Source organism: Carex rostrata, chromosome 5 (assembly GCF_964058835.1).
Source record: "Carex rostrata chromosome 5, lpCarRost1.2, whole genome shotgun sequence".
NCBI lineage: Eukaryota > Viridiplantae > Streptophyta > Magnoliopsida > Poales > Cyperaceae > Carex > Carex rostrata.
The window spans coordinates 6,261,879-6,283,373 of NC_135922.1; the positions used below are offsets into that span (position 1 = coordinate 6,261,879).

General features: G+C 38.1%; 2 protein-coding genes across 5 annotated transcripts in view; both read left to right on the forward strand.

Moving 5' to 3' along the window:
* LOC144553937 (disease resistance protein RPM1-like) overlaps positions 1-18,151 on the forward strand; it is a 40,285-nt gene extending 22,134 nt beyond the window's left edge. The window contains exons 1-4 of one of the 2 annotated variants that reach the window (XM_078302114.1): positions 11,861-11,957; positions 12,430-12,625; positions 14,560-17,310; positions 17,784-18,151. In XM_078302114.1, the coding sequence (XP_078158240.1) occupies positions 14,601-17,294 (2,694 nt within the window). In that variant the 5' untranslated portion in view covers positions 11,861-11,957; positions 12,430-12,625; positions 14,560-14,600 and the 3' untranslated portion in view covers positions 17,295-17,310; positions 17,784-18,151. Of the gene's footprint in view, positions 1-11,860; positions 11,958-12,429; positions 12,626-14,559; positions 17,311-17,783 lie in introns of those variants that run through there. The other variant, XM_078302112.1, reaches the window with a different exon arrangement.
* Positions 955-21,495, forward strand: part of LOC144553938 (disease resistance protein RPM1-like) — a 52,761-nt gene continuing 32,220 nt past the window's right edge. For all 3 annotated transcript variants that reach the window (XM_078302119.1, XM_078302116.1, XM_078302117.1), the window contains exon 1: positions 955-1,044. The gene's annotated coding sequence lies outside the window, so the exon portion shown is untranslated. The remainder of the gene's footprint in view (positions 1,045-21,495) is intronic.

The window sequence follows — 21,495 nt, forward strand, 5'->3', positions numbered from 1 at the left end:
TTTCTTACAGCCGCGAAAAATCCGATCTGAAAAATATTCATCCGGGTTATTTGTTGCAGTCTTTCTAATAAATCAAATTATATTGTATTCCATCTATTTTCAAAGAAATATATTCAAAATTTCTAATATTTTAATACAAAAAATAAAAAAATTCTGTTTTCAAAAAAAAAAAAAAAAAAACGGGTGTGCTGAATTCCCAATTCGGCACATAGATTTATTATTATTATTATTATTATAAAAAAAAACCGGTTATTGGATAACCGGACCAAAATCATATTTCCGGTTATCCAATAATTGGACATTTTTTCCAATTCCGGGAATTGGTTCACCGGAAAAAAAGAAAAAATCTGGTTAACCGGATTGGGTAATTTTTGAATTTCAACGGCATAGTGGTTATTTTTTGTAATTTGATTTATTTTTTGGATATAAATAAAAAAATCGGGTTAGTTTCACTTGCTGAAAGGCATTTACAATTTTTTAGTAATATTTTTTGGTTTCTTTGTTTTGCTTTTCTTTTCAATTTCAGATTCGCCACTGCAGTTGTTTTGTTTGCTTGAGTTGTTTCTTTTATGAACTGAGATTTCTGCCTCCTATCGAAAAGTTTGAGGTCTGTACGTTTCAGTTAATCACTGAATAAATTAAGTGTAGAAAGGGTTGTCTTGTGTAAATTTTCAGCATGATTAATCTGTACATTTTGATTCTTAGCAAAGAAAATAATAAATTGTTAACTTTTAATTTCAGCATGATTTGAATAGATAACAACAAATGATGAATTTCAAATTATGTAATAAATAGCAAAATTGCTATGCTTACAATTGCTGAACATATTCTAATGGCCTTTCCTATTACCTTCTCAATTGGAGCCAAAAAATAAAATCTACTAATCAAGAAAAGTTTTCAATTAACTAACTAAACCAACATATTGACTTTGATCTTGCTCCCCACCAGCGACTAGCAAGTTACGGAGGAGCACTAGGCACAGAAGAGCTTCAACCACTTCTTCTCCAGCTGGTCTCCAATATACTTTTGGTCTCAACTCTCAAGGTAATTCCCAAGCTTCTTAAGTTTCCGTTGTTTTTTCTAAGTTATCTTGTATGAGGTTTAATTAGTATATATTAATTTTAGTTACCAAAGATGTACTATATCTATTTGTTGGGTTGTTTGTACAACTATACTCATACTGGTATCCCTAAACATTTCGTTTATTAAGACCAAAAAAAAAAAAAATAGGAAAAATGAAATAAAAAAGCAGAGAAAATTTGGTATAAGTAAAAATGATGTACCATTTTGTATACCTTTTTGTATCAGTAAAAATTGGATATCAGTTGGATTCAGTTGGTTGAGGGTCCTAATTCAATCGAATTTTGCTACATTCCATTAGTAATTCAAGTGAAAAGCAAATTTTTGAACAAAACTTTCCAATTTACTATGCAGTGAATTTAATCTTCAAGTTCAGTAAAAGTTCAAGAGACACGTGATGGCTGAAGCTGTGGTGGGTTCTTTGCTCATAAAAATTGGTTCTACTTTAGTGGTTGAACCAGTCAAAACTACTTGCTCATTCCTAAATAGCGAAGCATGCGCTATGCATAACTTCTTCGATGAGATGAAAGATATCCAGGAAGAGTTAGAGACCATCCAAGGGTTCCTACATGAAGCAGAGAGATTTAGTGAGACACCTGCTAACATAAAAAAATTCATCCAGGAAATAAGAAGGGTTGCTTTTGATATTGAAGATATTGTAGATGAGTTCACTTACAAGCTTAATGAGCAGAACAGAGGAGCATGTCAAGACTTGGTACAAGCTCACCAAAATGCTCAGAAAGAGAAAATCTCAACTTGGGGAAATCCAGAAGAGAAAAAACGAATATGACACCAGTGGTATTGTAAAAAGAGGAGAAAACCAAGAAGGTGGGAGATGGAAAACAGCAGAATATGAACATTTTAAAATGGAAGGAGATCTTACAGGAATTGATGAAAATAAGAAAAAGCTTATGGACATGTTGAGTGATGAAGACAGTGAAAACCATGTAATTTCGGTGTGGGGGATGGGTGGGGTGGGAAAGACCACTCTTGTTACTCATGTTTATAAAACTGTAAAAAAATCATTTGGTGGATGTGCCTGGATGACAGTATCTCAGATCTGGGAAAGGGATCAATTATTGAGAAAGATATTGCAGGAATTGCACAGAGAGGACCCAAATGGAATTGCCATTCATGGAATTGAGATAATGGATTTTCGGAGTTTGGTTCAAACAATTCAAAACTATTTGCACAACAAAAAGTGCTTACTCATCCTAGATGATGTGTGGACTACCGATGTATGGCATTACTAGTTTTGTGTAAAAAAGGAGGATTATCTTTATTAATCAAGGGTTAGGCTTATATAGAGCCTTACAAACACTCTTACAAATAACCCCCTCAAACTATCCTAATACAAAGATAAACATAACAACACTCCCCCTCAAGATGAGCCTACGGACGAAAAATATCCACTAGGCCCATCTTGTCACATAGTCTCGACAAATCCAACGAACTAAGCCCTTTAGTGAGACAGTCAGCCACTTGCTCTCTAGTAGCTACATGTCCCAGCTCAAGTAACCCGCTATTCAGTTTTTCTTTGATGAAGAATCTGTCGATCTCCACATGCTTAGTCCTGTCATGCTGCACAGGGTTATTAGCAATGCTAATAGCTGACTTATTGTCGCACCACAGCTTCATTTGTGCCCCTTGGTCCATCTTGAGCTCCACCAACAGAGCTCTCAACCACATCATCTCTGCAACACCTAAAGCCATGGCCCTGTACTCTGCCTCGGCTGTGGACCTCGCAACTACCGACTGTTTCTTGCTCTTCCAGGAGACCAGATTGCCTCCTACAAACATGCAATATCCAGACGTGGACTTCCTATCATCGGCACAACTAGCCCAGTCTGAATCACAATATCCCTCAATATTCAAATGCCCATTCTTGCGAAAGATCAACCCCTTGCCTGGTGCACTCTTCAGGTATCTCAGGATCTGGTACACAGCATCCATGTGACCCTCCCTAGGGTCATGCATGTAGCGACTCACCACACTCACCGCAAAGGAGATGTCAGGACGAGTGTGGCTCAAATAGATCAATCGACCAACTAACCTCTGGTACCTCTCCTTATCAACTGGCTCTCCTGCCTCAGCACTTAGCTTAGACTTTTGATCGATCGGGGCCACCGCAGGCTTGCACCCTAGCATACCTGTCTCTGTGAGCAAATCCAGCACATACTTCCTTTGAGACAAAACAATCCCCTCTGCACCACGAGCTATCTCAATCCCAAGGAAGTATCTGAGTTGCCCCAAGTCTTTCACTTCAAACTCCTTACTCAACCTCTTCTTCAGTGATGCAATCTCACCCTCATCATCACCAGTGATAATCATGTCGTCCACATACACTGCCAGCATCGTAATGTGAACTCCATGTCGCCTAAAGAACACTGTATGGTCTGCATTGGTCTGCTGATACCCCATGCCTACCATAGCCCTCCTAAACCTGTCAAACCAGGCTCGAGGGGACTGCTTCAGCCCATAAAGAGATTTCTTGAGTCTGCACACCTTACCCTCCGTTTGTTTCGTGCCAAAACCCTGTGGGACCTCCATGTACACCTCCTCCAACAACTCGCCGTGAAGGAAGGCATTCTTCACATCAAGCTGATGTAACTTCCAACCCCCATTCGCTGCTAAGGAAACAAGTGTCCGCACTGTACTCATCTTCGCCACGGGTGCAAAAGTCTCATCATAGTCAATACCGTATGTCTGACTGTACCCCTTTGCCACCAACCGGGCCTTGTAACGCTCAACCCGACCCTCTGGGCTTTGCTTCACAGTGAAAACCCACTTGCATCCAACCGCCTTCTTTCCTGGTGGTAATGGCACAAGCGTCCAGGTTTTGTTCTTTGCGAGAGCCTCAAGTTCCTCAAGCATGGCGGCTTTCCACTTTGGATCCTCCTTAGCAACCTGCCAACACTTAGGAATAGAGACAATGTCCAGAGATGCAATGAATGCTCCATGTGCAGGTGAGATGTGAGAGTAAGAAACAAACTGGGCAATATCATGTGGGAAACCGTATCGATCAGGGGGAACTCCCGCATTGAGGCGAGAAGTCCTCCTTACCGACATGGGAGTGGGAGGAGTAGAGAGAGGAATCATATCACCTGTGTGCTCTGAGTCAGTGGATGGTGTCTCAGAAGTCGGGGTAGGAAGGGACAAGGGACTTGGCACAAGCGGCACTGTAGGCGCGGTATCCTCAACCTGCCTCCTTCTCCTCGTGTACACTCGCAGCTCCCCTTGAGCTTGAGTGCCACCATTATCGGGATCATCCCCGCCTCGTTCCGGCACCACAGCCGATTCCACAACAGTCGACTCCTCAACTGTTGGCGCGCAAGGGACATCGCTCACGCCCACCATCCTCCTCTCACTACCACTGCTACTCTCCCCCTCTCGCCTCATACCTCCAGTATCGAGCGAGTCTCCAAAAGGTGATGTAACCTGAGAGGAGTAGTATGGCTCATGCTCTCGAAATGTGACATCCATACTAACAAACAACCTCCTCTCCACGGGACTCCAGCATGTGTAGCCTTTTTGAGTGGCCGAGTACCCCACAAAGATACATTTGACCGCTCGCGGATCCAGTTTTCCCACATTTGGTCTGTTGTTCTGCACGAAACACACACAACCAAATACCTTCAAGGGGAGACTATCACTAATCTCACCTTTCAATAACTCAACCGGGGACTTCCACTCCAACACACGTGACGGCATCCTATTGATCAGTCTCGCAGCTGTCAGGACTGCCTGTCCCCACAAGTACTTTGGTACATTCATTGAGATCATCATGCTTCTCGCTACCTCAAGGAGATGCCTGTTCTTTCTTTCTGCCACTCCATTCTGCTCTGGTGTGTATGGGCACGTGGTCTGATGCAGGATTCCCTGGGAGGATAAGTATTCTCTGAACGCATTGTTCGTGTACTCTGTCCCATTGTCAGACCTCAATACCTTCACTATTGCCCCATATTGAGTCTGAGCCCCTTTGTGGAAATCTTTAAAACAAGCAAGCACATCATTCTTGTTTTTCATCAAATAAAGCCAAGTAGTACGAGAAAAGCAATCAATGAAAGACACAAAATATCGAAAACCATTAACAGAAGTTGTGGAACAAGGTCCCCACACATCAGAATGTATCAAATCAAAACTACAGGTGCTCCTACTACCTGTACTAACATACGAACTCCTGGTGTGCTTGCCAAGCTCACAAGCATCACAAACAAGTCTCTCTTTATTAGCTTTTTCAAACATAGCTGGATACAAACGACTCAAAAGACTAAAAGAAGAATGACCCATCCGCCTATGGTAGAGCAACAACAAGTCTTCCACACTACTCCTCACTCCTCCAGATCTCTCCACCACAGATGCGAGGGCTGAGTCCATCCCTTCTCTCTCAAGGAACCACAATCCGTTACGCCATGTGCCAGTCCCAAGCCTCTTGCCCGTTCCCTTCTCCTGGAAGATCACCTTGGGAATATCAAAAGAAACAACACATTTCAGTTGGAGGATAATAGCACTAATGGATAAGAGATTTACTGGAAAAGATGGAGCATGTAAAACATTGGACAAAGTCAAGGAGTCGGTACATCGCACGGTACCCTTACCCACTACGGGCTGGGCCGTACCATCGGCTGTCTGAACACTCTCAGGGACTGCCAGGTGAGTATAAGAAGAAAACTCCCCAACAGTACCCGTCACATGTCTGGAAGCACCAGAATCAATAATCCATGGTGAACTAACGGTGGATATAGAGGCAAGAGCATGGGTGTCACTAGTACCTGCAACTGAATGAGCATAAGTGGCAATGTTACCCGAGGTAGATGCATCCTCTGCCGCACCTTTTCCCTTCCTCCTAAGTAACTGGGAGTAGGCTCTCAAGAGCTCCTGATCCTCCGCAGAGAGCTCCTCATCCTGCGCACCCCCTTCATCCTCTTCTCCTGCTACCATCAGGTTTGCCCGGTAGCCCCCTCTTCCACCTCCTCTGCGGCCACGACCACGACCGCGCTCCCCAGACTGACCACGTCCACCAGAGTTCCTCCCCTTTGGTGGCTTAGTGCAAGCCGACTTCAGGTGGCCTATCTCTCCACAGTTGTAGCACTCCCGGGTCTCACCTCTAGACCTGGTACCACCTGAGTTGGAGACGGCTAGAGCTGACTTCACCCCTGGAAGTCCCCCTGCCCCGGTCTGGAGCCCGATCCGGGTCTCCTCCTGTATCATGGCCGAGACTGCCTCCTCCAGCGAGGGAATCTTCGGCTGAGCAAGTAACATCGCAGTCCTCTGCTCGAAGGCTGGGGCCAGACCTCTAAGGAACCCCATGGTCCTATCCTGCATGCAAGCCTCAGTCTTCCTGCACGCAGGATCAGGACAACACAACGTCCTCGTGCAGTAGTCATGATCCAGCCATAAGCGCTCCAGCTCTATGGCATACTGCTGCACAGTCCTCTCCCCCTGTACGCAAGCAGCAATCTCCCCCTTTATCTGATAAACCCTCAGGTTGTTCCCCACACCATCATACGTCTTCCTCAATTTTTCCCAGACACACTTCACATCCTCCATGCCATCAACATTGGCCGCGATCTCTCGAGTCATCGAGTTTAAGAGCCAGATGTACACCAACATGTGAGTGGACCTCCACTCATCCCTCGCTGGAGTACCCTCAGCTGGCTCAGCAATCGCTCCAGTCAAGTACCCCTCTAGTTTCCTCCCAACTAGAGTGTACCGCACCCGACGTGACCAGCTCAGATACGAACCTGGACCATCGAGTTTCACATCAATCGAGGGAAGCTCCACCCTTGGTGCTGGTGCAGGTGCTGGGGTTGGTTTCGGTGCAGTGTCACTAGAGGCAAAGCTAAATGCTCGCATCAACATTGCGATCTCATCACCATTCAGCTTCTCCAAGGCCTCTTTCATTGCTAAACCCATCTTCGAACCCTCACCTGCCATTGATCTGACTCTGATCTACACACAAGATTGAGTCAAATCCTCCTTCTTCCCCAAGACACGATCTCGAACCCGTAAGATCTAGAAAATCATTACCTCGAACCCCTTCCCTTTCCTTTTAACCCGATCTTGATCTCAAAACATCAAGATTCGAGTTTCAAACAACCCGATTAATACCCGTCTCTCGGGTATCGTGGGGTATAAACCCCCCCACGCCGGCCAAACAACAATCAACAAGAGAAATAGAGAGAAAAGAGAAGAGGATAGATCAAATCAAGAGAGAAAAGAAGAAGAAGAGATCAGATCAGATCAGATCTGTCACCAAAAACAGCCAAACGGAGATCAGATCAGATCTGTTACCAAGATAAAACAGCCAAAACGACTCACAAACAGCGGCTGGCGGAGCTCCAGCACCCCTGGCGGAGCACCAGCAGGGCCGGCGGAGCACCTGGCAACCCGGCGGACCCCTGGCAGAGCCGGCAGCCCCCTGGCGGAGCTGGCGGAGCCCCTGGCGGAGCTGGCAGAGGGCTGGCGGAGCCCCTGGAGGGCTGGCGGACCCCCTGGCGGAGCTGGCGGAGGCCTGGCGGAGGTCCGGTGGTGCTGGCGGAGGTGCTGGCTGTGCTGGCGGAGGTGCTGGCTGTGCTGGCGGAAGGTGGCTGCTGTTGCACGGTTTTTGACGCAAAACCCTAGATCTGAAAAGTGGCTCTGATACCAACTAGTTTTGTGTAAAAAAGGAGGATTATCTTTATTAATCAAGGGTTAGGCTTATATAGAGCCTTACAAACACTCTTACAAATAACCCCCTCAAACTATCCTAATACAAAGATAAACATAACAACAGCATTGTATAAGCGACATACTCCCAGAAGGTAACGCTGCCAGTTTCATTTTAACAACAAGGAATCGAGAAGTTGCATTATTGGCTCCAGAGAAACAAATCATGCAGATTTTTCCACTTAAGGAACACCATTCATGGGATCTCTTTTGTAAAACCGCTTTTAAGAAAAACAATACCAACACTTGCCCAGAAGAATTAAATATGTGGGCGAGAAAAATTGTAGAAAAGTGTGAGGGCCTTCCTCTTGCTATTTTAGCCATAGGCGGCGTTATGGCATGCAAGGAACAAACGGAGAGGGAATGGAAGAGGATGTGGGAAGACCTTATGAACTAGCACATAATCCGAATATCGAACACGTAAATAGGATTTTAGAACTAAGCTTTGCAGATCTTTCCAGTAATCTCAAAAATTGCTTGCTTTACTGTGGCATTTATCCAGAAGATAACTATATCAATGCATTTCATCTGACCAATCAGTGGATTGCAAAGGGATTTGTTGAGACAAGTGGAAGAAGAACACACGAGGAAGTAGCAGAGGACTACCTGAATGAACTTGTTAGTCGGTGCTTGTTGCAAGTACTTGAGAGAGATGTGGTTGAAAGAGTAGTAAGCTGTAGCTTGCACGATATTATACATAGCATGGTTGTTTCAAAATTAGAGGAGGAAGATTTTTTTGTGGTTTATGGAAGTTCAACACACTCACCTAGAGGCAGAATACGCCGAGTGTCTGTTCAAAATTGTAATCTTGAAAGTGCAAACAACAACGAATACTCTCTTCGTTCAATATTTACCTTCGGTGATAAAATCAGTGTCAACTCACTCTCCATAATGCTAAGATCTTCCAAATTGTTACGGGTTTTGAATTTAAATGGCACCTCTATAGAAAAATTACCAGAAGAGGTATATAACTTATTCAACCTGCATTATTTGGGGTTGGATTTTACTGGAATGAAAGAGCTCCCAAAATCAATTGGAAGGCTGCAAAACTTACAATTCTTGTCTGCTGTACGATCTAAAATTACAGAACTTCCAAATGAGTTAACAAAGTTACAAAGGCTGAGAGTACTGTTGGTGATTTCTATTATTGGTGGAGTAATGCCACCCAAGCAGGTATCTCAGAAATAAGAAGCAAACACTGTGAGGTCTTTTTTACTGCTATAAGTAAATTCAGTCATCTTGAGGATCTCTTTGTTGAGGCAAAAGATGGGGAAGTACTGCAATTGGAAGCTCTCAATACATCAGCATCAGAAATAGAGTTTGACGGGCAGGTGGAAAGAACTTCAGTACCTCAGTTTTCCAGGTCACTACAATACCATAATAGCATTAGAGAATTGGAGTTAAACAGTAGTTGGTTGGACGAAAATTCTTTCTCTTGTCTTCAAGAGATACGTAGCTTGAGAATCCTTTTTGTCACTGGCTACGAAGGGAATGAATTGTGCTTTCATGAGATGTCCTTTCTTATGCTTCGAGAGCTTACGGTGTGGGAAGCTCCCCACCTTGAGGGCATTGAAATCAATAAAGGGGCAATGCTAAACCTGGAAAAACTATCCATTTGGGAATGTCCTGGAGTAAAGGAGCTTCCTCGAGGAATTGAGTACCTTCCTAAACTATCCATTTTGAGATTGGATAATCCAGACAGAACTTTGGTGGAGAGGGTTCAAAAGGAAATGAAGAGGAACAAGTAAGTGAGGACCGCATGAGAATTCTCAGGTTAATCAAGTTTGCATATGCTGCACATTTAAAAGGTATCCTTTATGACATTCAAGCAATTTTCTAAATTCGATGCATCTGTTTGTTGCTCTGTTTCTATATATGGTTCTTTCCCTTGGTTAAATAAATACACTTCTTATTCTTATTACATTTATGTTGATAAACCTGAACATTTTGAAATTAGTAATCAAGAATTTTTGGATAAATTATGTTTCTTGAAAAACCAAATTTTCAATACTTACTGAAAGTTGAAAGGATAAGTATATATCTATTCTGATGAGCCTAACTTGCATTACTTTAATGGATAATTTGGGTAGTAGCAACCATACTAATTAGAGATGCTTATTATTAATTATTAGAGATAAATTGCAATTTGCACATGTGCAAAGTTATATACGAGGAACGAATTAAGTAGTATTTCCTTTCTTTCTTATTTATTAATTTATTACTTATTGATACGATATTTTCCTTAATGAGGTGGAATCAATTACAGGCGGTTCCACCGACTCTGAGTTGGATTCTGATGATTTGATAGTGTAGCTGCTTCTAAGTGTCCCAACCGTTATGGGAGAAAACTTTTAGTTGTTTGTTTGCTTGCCTGTTTTGTATAATTCTCTTTAATATCTGCTTTTGTGATCCTAGCAAAACTGTTATGCTGGTTGGTAGATGCCTCCTAGATGTGGTTGGTATGTGATATATCATCTAGTGAGGTAGTTATAACAAATATATATATTATTGTTTCTTTGATGCTTAATATATTTTTGTGTGTATGAACTTTTATTTGACACATTTATTATGCTATTTAACTTGTAAGGATATAAATTGTTGGACTGTATATTATTAATTTGTTGATTGTGAACTACCTAGTGAATGTTTGTACTGTATTGTTTGGAGTACTCATAATTTCACAGCTCCGTATTATGCATGTGAAACAAACATTTGAAGTGATCAGGTAAAATATTGTTATTGGATGAGTTGAGCTGTTTGATCTTTCACAGGCACGTTCCTCTTTTCTCTTTATTTCATTTACAATCATAACCTGGAGAACAGAGTAGGTCCGATGAGCTCCGGAGCCGTCCGATCTGCTTTAAGATTTGTGTGAGAAAATCTTGACATGCGCACAAATACTAAAATGGCTCGGATGGCCCTCGAGTTCATTGAACCTGAAGTAGAATTGATATCCTTACAAAACAGTAAGTATTATATGAAATGCTGTTGTTAGTTTTAAGTTCTTACTGAGATTTTTATTTATTTTATCTTTTGTTGGATTATTTTTTATCTGTATTTTGTAAATACTAAAAATATCAGGACATGTACATGATATTATTTTATTAATAAAATTTGCAAAATTTACAAAACCTGGTCAATTGAAAAGGGTACAAGTTCAACAATTTATAAATTATGATGATTGATTATGAATTAAAAATAGAGTGATGGTATGGTAATATGCATATTACGGATCGACTCATGTTATTTATTCATATCTCTATTTTTAAAGTTTAACTTACCACTAAACATAATCTTTGTATGAAAATGTACTTGTATACTTTATATATATATATATATATATATATATATATATATATATATATATATATATATATATATATATATATATAGAGTACGGCTAACGTGCTTCCGGTAGCATATGAGCCGAAATGCTTCCGGTAGAAATTTGAAATTTCAAAATCCAAAAAGTCGATCTGAACCGTTCATCTCCTTCTCCATATTAATATCTGCTTGGAGACCAAATTTTACATTTTTCTGAAATTTTTTACTCTTTATTAAGCCACTTTGAAAATTGCTGATCCAACGGTGGCTTACCAAACAGTAAAAATCAGAAGCTACCGTTGGATCAGCGATTTTCAAAGTGGCTTAATAAATAGTAAAAAATTTCACAAAAATGTAAAATTTGGTCTCCAAGCAGATATTAATATGGAGAAGGAGATGAACGGTTCAGATCGACTTTTTGAATTTTGAAATTTCAAATTTCCACCGGAAGCATTTCGGCTCATATGCTACCGGAAGCACGTTAGCCGTACTCTATATATATATATATATATATATATATATATATAGAGGAGGGTTGAAATGCCTCCACCATGCCTCCATTTTTAAAAAATTTAAAAACTCAAAATTTAACAATTAAAAGTCAAAATCTACAAATCTGATCCACACCTATAATGTAGGGGATTATTTCAAATCAGTGCATTAATACTGAGGATGTGAATTGGTCCTTGGAGTGGGAGAGTGGATGTTGATTGATGCGAGGAAATCCAACTACTACCTACCAATCCATGAATTATTGGTGCCTCTGGACCTACTTATTAATTACTATTACCACTCAGATCTGCTGCATTTCTCCCTCTTCCTTGAAGAATTATCTCAAACACAAGGTATGCTTAATTTGTCGCATCTCCTTCTTTTTTTATTGTTTCAATCACATATTTATGGAACAAACGAATCAAACATGGTTTTTTTATTCCCTGAGGTGAATCATAGATGAAAAGGTTATGGGTTGTGCTGATGGGCATATCGTTGGTTGCGATGTTTGATCTAAATCATCTTATGTGTTTAAATTTGTGCAAACGGATTAAATTCTCAGAATAAACAAGGTTCTATATTTATATAGATATAATTCATCCGCACAAATCTAAATGTAAAGTGGTTGATTTGAACCGATCATTGAATCAAATTCAATACATATGATGCCCATAGAAACATCCCGCTTCATATTTTATTACTAATAATTTTTAAGCTATAATTGATAGATGTCATATACATATTCAATGGACATGACAAGCCGAAGTTAACAAAATTAAATTGTGACTTAATTTTCATTAAGATATATATGTTGTGATATGGCAGACTTTGAACGGAACGGGAGACAATCAACACAAACAAGAGTTTTACAGAGGCGACATGATTTCACTATGAAAAAGCTGGATGTTTCTATGGGCATCATATGTATTGAATAGACCTTGTGAGAAAGACATTGTTGCTCTCTTCTACCCCGTCTCACGTAGCAGAGATAGTAGGTGATATTGATGGTTTTTCTGATCAGGTAACGATCAAGCCCTCCTTATCAATTCCTTTACCTTTCTATATATATATATATATATATATATATATATATATATATATATATATATATATTTTTACTTTTCTTCTTGCTTTAGTTGCAAACCGTAACAGGCCCTGATGGTGAGTTAGAAGAAATAGCTAACTATTTTTAGTGTCACGTAATGAATTATTGTCCAAGAAAAACTCAAAATTCAGATACTAGATGAAATAATTGAGAGATAAATCGTCAATCGAAGGATAAGTTTTGAATGTTGTAGTCGATCGATCTCTACCAGATATAAATTATTGTGAAATTGCAAATGTTAGCTTTTGTTGCGGACGCACCATCAAATATATACTTCTCAGAATTCATAATTTTATAATTCATATCAAAGGCGGAGTCATACTTTCAACTAATGAGGTCAAACATATACAATTTTCTTATTTAATTGTAAGAGTCAATTTTACAGTACCCATAATATTTTACTCTAAATTATATATATATAAGATTTTTGTATAAGTACATTAATTTTGACAAGAAATAGGGGTCAACTCTACATAGATCTCCCCCCGCTTCAGCTAGCACTCACTACAAAAAAGTTGAAATATCAATATTTTGTAGCAAAACGAAGCAAAACAAATTATATTTGTTGATTTTTGAACAGAGAGAGAAGAAATGGAATAGAGAAATAATGAATAGAAAAATTATTTTGCTATTCTGATCTTTAACATTATTTACATGAGATTTATATAGAAATGGTTCCGACGGTATTGTTAACGTTCTAATTCCTATGAATAAAAATATGGCTGAGTTGCCTGTTTTACAAAAAAGAAAAAAATAATAGCTCCCTATTTGTATTTAATTTGGGCCAATGATGAAAATGCCATATGGCTTTGAGACCCATAATTTCCAAATTAATTTTATTTCTCAACACTAGCTCCGTCTAAAGTTAGATTCGTAGATCCACGTTAATTAGTCCTAACTTGCGATTATTTTTCTCGTATAGTTTGGGATCCAACCATTTTGTAAATATATCACCAATTGTTCTTCGCTTCGCACAAATGGCATTTCAATTTCTTTTGCTTGATTATTTTTTCTCTGATGAAGTGCTTCCAATGTCCGCTTGATTGTTACAAAACTTTTTCGTTGGATCTTTTTGTATGATTCCAATGTCTGCCAAGAGTTGGTTGATTCAAGTTAGCTCACTAGCGGTTGATATCATGGGTCAATATTTTGCTTTGGCGCTTAATCGAGACATAATATTTTTTTTTATTGCTTCTCCATGTGATTAGATTTTCATCTACAATTGTGCAAAAGTCGATAGTCAATTCTTGATCGAAATTTCGGGCCCAACTTGCATCAGAAGAACCACATATGTCATTAGAATTTTTTTATTTTTATAGAAATCCCCTTTCTAGGTGTTCCTTTTAAGTATCTAAGGATTATATTTAGGAGTTCATAGTCAATGCATGAACTTGGTTATTTGGCTCACCATTAATTAAATATGATTAGGTCGTGTGACTGTAAGATGAATCAATTTTCACCATCCTTTGTGTTCAAATTACATTTATTATCAATTGGTGTAGAGACCGGCTTACATCAGAACATACCGGTTTCCTTTAATGAATCCAAAGTATACTTTCTTTATGAAATAAAGAGACCATTAGTGGAATGATCTATTTCAATTCCTAAAAAAATATTTCAATTGTCCTAAATCATTGATGTCAAAATTCTCTTTTAGTTGTAGCTTAATTTTTTTAAATATTTTATTTATTGTTTCTAGTAATAAATATGTCATCTTCATATACCAAGACTGAGGTTGTAAATTTACTGTTGTTTTCGGAAAATAAGGAATGGTCTGAATCAGTAAATTTACTGTTGTTTTGTAAATTTACTATATAGATATGATTGACATGATAGAGTAAAATATGCAGTGAATTTAATCTTCAAGTTCGGTAAAAGTTCAAGAGACGTGATGGCTGAAGCTGTGGTGGGTTCTTTGCTCCTAAATATTGGTTCTGCTTTAGTGGCTGAACCAGTCAAAACTACTTGCTCATTTCTAAATAGCGAAGCGTGCGCTATGCATAACTTCTTCGATGAGATGAAAGATATTCAGACAGAATTAGAGAGCATCCAAAGGTTCCTACATAAAGCAGAGAGGTTTAGTGAGACGGATGATAACATAAAAACATTCATCCGGGAAATAAGAATGGTTGCTTTTGATATTGAAGATATTGTAGATGAGTTCACTTACAAGCTTAATGAGCAGAACAGAGGGTTTGTAGCGAAAACTGTCAAGAGAGTCGTGCATGTCAAGACTTGGTACATGCTCACTAGAAATCTCAGAAAGATAAAAACTAGACTTGAGAATATCCAAAATAGAAAGAACCGATATGACACCAGTGGTATTGTAAAAAGAGGAGAACCCCAAGAAGGTGGGAGATGGAGAACAGCAGAATATGAACATTTTAAAATGGAAGGTGATCTTACCGGAATCGATGAAAATAAGAAAAAGCTTATGGACATGTTGAGTGATGAAGAAAGTAAACACGGTGTAATTTCAGTGTGGGGGATGGGTGGGGTGGGGAAGACCACTCTTGTTACTCATGTTTATAAATTGGTAAAAAAATCATTTGGTGGATGTGCTTGGATCACAGTATCTCAAACCTGGGAAAGGGATGAATTATTGAGAAAGATATTGCAGGAATTGCATAGAGAGGACCCAAACGGAATTGCCATTCATGGAATTGAGATAATGGATTTTCGGAGTTTGGTTCAGACAATTCAAAACTATTTTCACAATAAAAGGTGCTTGCTCATCCTAGATGATGTGTGGACTACCGATGTATGGCATTGTATAAGCAACATACTCCCAGAAGGTAACGCTGCCAGTATCATTTTAACAACAAGGAACCAAGAAGTAGCATTATTGGCCCCAGAGAAACAAATCATGAAGGTTATCCCACTTATGAAACACCATTCATGGGATCTCTTTTGTAAAACAACATTTAAGAACAACACTACCAGCACTTGCCCAAAAGATTTAACTATGTGGGCGATAAAAATTGTAGAAAAGTGTAAGGGCCTTCCTCTTGCTATTTTAGCCATAGGAGGCGTTATGGCATGCAAGGAACAAACGGAGTGGGAATGGAAGAGAATGTGGGAAGACCTTGAGCATGAACTAGCACATAATCCGAATATCGAACACGTAAATAGGATTTTAGAACTAAGCTTTGCAGATCTTTCCAGTAATCTCAAAAATTGCTTGCTTTACTGTGGCATTTATCCGGAAGATGCCCATATCAGTGCATTTCATCTGACTGAACAGTGGATTGCAGAGGGATTTGTTGAGACAAGTGGAAGAAGAACACATGAAGAAGTAGCAGAGGACTACCTGAATGAACTTGTTAGTCGGTGCTTGTTGCAAGTAGTTAAGAGAGGTGTGGTTGAAAGAGTAGAATGGTGTAGCTTGCACGATATTATACATAGCATGGTTGTTTCAAAATCAGAGGAGGAAGATTTTTTTGTGGTTTATGGAAGTTCAACACACTCACCTAGAGGCAGAGTACGCCGAGTGTCTATTCAAAATTGTAATCTTGAAAGTGCAAGCAACAATGAATACTCTCTTCGTTCAATATTTACCTTCCGTGGTAAAATCAGTCTCAACTCGCTCTCCATAATGCTAAGATCTTCCAAATTATTACGTGTTTTGGATTTACACGGCACCTTTATAGAAAAATTACCAGAAGAGGTATATAACTTATTCAACCTGCATTATTTGGGGTTGGATGAAACTGGAATAAAAGAGCTCCCAAAATCAATTGGAAGGCTTCAAAACTTACAATTCTTGTCTGCTGAAGATTCTAAAATTACAGAACTTCCAAATGAGTTAACAAAGTTACAAAGGCTGAGAGTACTGTTGGTGATTTCTATTATTGGTGGAGTAATGCCACCCAAGCAGATATGGAAGCTAAAAAATTTACGAGCTTTAAGTTTTATTAAAGCAACTGATGAAATAGTAAGAAATTTTGAAACTTTAACAAAGTTAACAAGGTTAGGTATCTCAGAAATAAGAGGCGAACACTGTGAGGTCTTTTTTACTGCTATAAGTAAATTCAGTCATCTTGAGGCCCTCTTTGTTTGGGCAAAACATGGGGAAGTACTGCAATTGGAAGCTCTCAATACATCAGCATCAGAAATACAATTCACCGGGCAGGTGGAAAGAACTTCAGTACCTCAGTTTTCCAGGTCACTACAAAATCATAATAGAATTAGAAAATTGGAGTTGTACAATAGTGGGTTGGACGAAAATTCTTTCTCTTGTCTTCAAGAGATACGTAGCTTGAGAACCCTTGGTCTGACATGCTACGAAGGGAATGAATTGTGCTTTCATGAGATGTCCTTTCTTATGCTTCGAGAGCTTCACTTGTGGGAAGCTCCCCACCTTGAGGGCATTGAAATCAATAAAGGGGCAATGCCAAACCTGGAAAAACTATTCATTTTCGAATGTCCTGGAGTAAAGGAGCTTCCTCAAGGAATTGAGTACCTTCCTAAACTTAAACTTTTGGACTTAGACAGAACTTTGGTGGAGAGGGTTCAAAAGCAAATGACAGAGGAACAAGTGAGTGAGGACCGCATGAGAGTTCTTAGGTTAATCAAGTTTGCATAGGCTGCACATTTAAAAGGTATTCTTTACGACATTCAAGAATTTTTCTTAATTCCATGCATCTGTTTATTGCTCTGTTTCTATATATGGTTCTTTCCCTTGGTTAAATAAATACACTTCTTATTCTTATTACATTTATGTTTATTGAAATTAGTAAACGAAATTTTTTGGATAAATTATGTTTCTTGAAAAACCAAATTTTCAATAATTACTTAAAGTTGAAATGATAAGTATATATCTATTCTGATGAATCTAACTTGCAATACTTAATTAGATAATTTGGGTGTTACCAACCATACTAATTAGAGATGCTTATTATTAAGTATTAGAGATAAATTGCAATTTGCACAAATTAAGTAGTATTTTCTTTCTTTTTTATTTATTAATTTATATAGGAAGGAACAAATTAAGTAGTATTTCCTTTCTTTTTTATTTATTAATTTATCAATTATTGTTATAATATTTTCCATAATGAGGTGGAATCAATTGCAGGCGGTTCCACTGACTCTGAGTTGGATTCTGATGATTAATTTGATAGTGTAGCTGCTTCCAAGTGTCCCAATTGTTACGGGTGAAAACTTTTAGTTGTTTGTTTGCTTGCCTGTTTTGTATAATTCTGTTTAATCTCTGCGTTTGTGATCCTAGCAAAACTGTTATGCTGGTTGGTAGATGCCTCCTAGTTGTGGATATTATGTGATATATCATCCAGTGAGGTTGGCACCAAAAAAAAAAATGTTTCTTTGATGCTTAATATATTTTTGTGTGCATGAACTTTTATTTGATACATTTATTATGCTATTCAACTTGTAAGGACATAATTAAATTGTTTGGAGTGAATTGTTGGATTGTATATTATTCTATATATGCTCTGTATTAATTATGCATGTGGAACAAACATTTGAAGTGAGCTAAAATATTTTTATTGGATGAGTTGACATGTTTGCTCTTTCACATGCAGGTTCCTCTTTTGTCTTCATATCATTTACAATCATAACTTGGAGAACAGAGTAGGTCAGATGAAGACCGTCTAATATGCTTTAAAATTCGTGTGAGCAAATCTTGACATGCGTACAAATACTAAAACAGATCATACGGTCATCGTGCCCATTTACTTTTGAGCCCATCGAACCTTAAGTCAGTCTCATACCTAACTACTCATCTAGTCTACTCCATAGTGTTAATATTTAATAAGAACTTAATATATTTAATAGTGGAAGAGAGAACACAAATTTAAATTCTATTATTTAATATTCTCTTACTCTCTTACAAATTACAAATGAGAACAACTCAATTTATAGACTACATGGTGCCTGATGCGTGCAAAAGCGTATGCACAAAGTTTCAGTACAATAAGATGTACCTTTTAAACTTTTAACACGCGTTTGAGTTAAATTGCAAGTGCACAATTCTATCAAAATAGTATTTGAGGTGTCGAACCACAGGGAGTATGATAAAAACTTAGTTTAAACTTTAGTAATAAATTTCAGAAAATAAAAGGAAAGTAAAGTGCAATAAAAGTAAATTGGGGGGGGGGGGGGGGGTTTGTTCTAACAATTCCTAAATTTGGGTTCAATACCCGAATAGAGAGTTTGAAACAATAATTGTAAATAAAAGCAAAAGAAAAGGAATTGATTTGTTTTCAAGATTTAGAGATCTAGGGGTCTTTGGTCTACATTCCCTTGCTAACTCTATCTATTCGGTATTTGTTTAAGTTCATGTATGATTTGATGAGGTTTCTAACCTAATATGTCATTAAGGGTCACTTTCGTGAATTAATAACATGCCTAAGTAACTCGAACTTCTCGATGAAGTCCCCCACCCTAGTTACCTAGACCCATTGAGCTCTTGTTAGTCTCTCCTCTCCTCAAATATTGATACTTCACGATTAAGTCCTTCATACCAATACCGATTCGATTTGAGATGTCCTAATTAGGGTTTGCCTTCACGGTTAGGTTCTTCACCAAATTCCTAACCTTAATTTCTGTAGTTCCGGCTTAGATTACAAATTGGTTACAATCCTAATCTAAACCTAGGGTATTTGCATTCATAATTTGGTACTCTCCTCTCGTCCTAACTTCTTTGGATCCTTTGACAAAGAGATACCAAAGCGGGACTACTGCGATTTCAAGTACTAATTATGTAATTAACACAAATGATAAATCACATAAATTAACATCAAATCCCAATAAACAATCATAACAAAGACAAATAACCGAATAAGATACAATTAAACAAGTTCATGCATTGACCTAAACCCCTAGAGAGAGAACTACTCCCTCATGGAGAGATCCATTACAAAAATTGGCAAAGTAAGAAGAAATGAAATAAAGGAAGTAATTACACCCTTTGACAGATCAAAAACCTCTATCTTGCCGACTTCTTGCTCAGGAAACCCTTCTTCTCCTTGCTTGAAAGCTTTCATTTTCTCCAGAATTTATCGCTAAGTATTGTGTATATAGAGAGAATGAAAGAGGAAGAGATATGGATGTGTTTTTGATCTTTGCGAAGAGATGCCTTGAATGGATAATGAACTCCCTCTTTTATAACTAAAGACCATACCCAATTTAGAGGCTAGAAAGTGGAGTTAGTGGGTGCTATATTTGGATTGTTTTCCAGGATTGTCTTGTCCACATTTGGCTGTAAAAACGTGTCCTTGGTACTCCAAAAATAGAAACCGTGTTGAAAACGTGTAATTTTGGCTGTCTGCGAGTTTAGTGCGTCCAACTGACTCCAAATTTCCTTTTTTAGTTTCTCATGTTGTAGATTTTCTTCCTAGCTTTCCAAAAAGTGATCGCAATCCTAAATCGGAGTTACGAGTCAAAAGTTATGGCTATTTTAAGATCAGGCTCCAGTTATGCGTTCTGCTACAGTGCGTCCGCACTGCTACAGTACTATCCGCACCACCCGCACTGTGGCTGCATCGAGATCCGCACTAGGCTCAGACTTTTTCTGTGCGACCAGAGTGCGGCTGCATCGAGATCCGTGCGTCCGCATCGATATCCGTGCATCCGCACGGATTTTGACGAATAGCTTATTATACCTTTTTAAAATTGGTGTGCGTCCAGAAATCCATCTAAGTACTTAGTGCAGTCATATCGCAAACCGTGCGTCCGTACTGGGCATTTTTCTGTGTTTTTTCTTCGTTTTTCTTCATTTTCTGCAAATTAAAATCAAACAAACGCAGTAACTTGATCCTAGGTATATTCTATTCACTTTATATTCAAAATACAAGATATTTGGTGTTATTTCGTGATAAAAATCAGATCGAATATGTATATAATTTAGGCCTATCAGTGCACTTTTGATAACTTGAACACAAATGTTATTAAACATGACACAAATACTAAATGCAAGAATTGCACAACCCAATATGACTAATTGACAAACTAATTAAGTTTACTATTTTCAAGACATAGTCCATAACCTGTCTTGCACTCAAACAAAGTTCCCTCTGCATATATCTAACATGGTAATTTTTTTTGTTTTTGTTTTAAGGTACGTAAACATATAATGTAAACAATGACTGTATATTAATGAAAAATAAAGGAGCAATTAATAATGATAGACTAATTTTAATTTACTTGTATTTTTATATTTTTAACAAGTATTAAATGAATTCCAAAAATTGTAAAATTTTGTATTAATGCATCTCTTATGAAAATAAATAATATCAACAGTTTTAATTTGACATTTAAATTTCAAAATTTAATATATAAATGAAAAAGTTAGGTTGTCCAATTTTTTTCACTATTTAAATTACATATATGTAAATATCTTACATATACATGCATATTACTCGTATCAATCTATTTGTCAGTTTTATATAGCTTTGATCTTTATTTCTTTGTATCAAGTATGTACTTTTGCTGTCTATCTTTCATGAGAAGTCCACATATATCATATATATTCTTATTCTTATTCTTATTCTATGAGAGAGAAAAAGTTCACCTGAACCACTCACTTTATATAATTTATAATATAATTGGGTACTATCTTTTATTAGTTAGGCTAATATTTTGTAAAATGAAAACATACAATTCACATATAAAATCTTCAGTTTTATTGCGCACGAATCTCCATGCGATACAACAAAGATTGAGGGGCCAGCTGGAGCCAGGTAGAGTCCAATTTTGATCCCTTAAAATAACTCGATTTTTGAGTTTGAATCCGGACCGTTCGATCTTCTCTAGCACGGATATTAAAG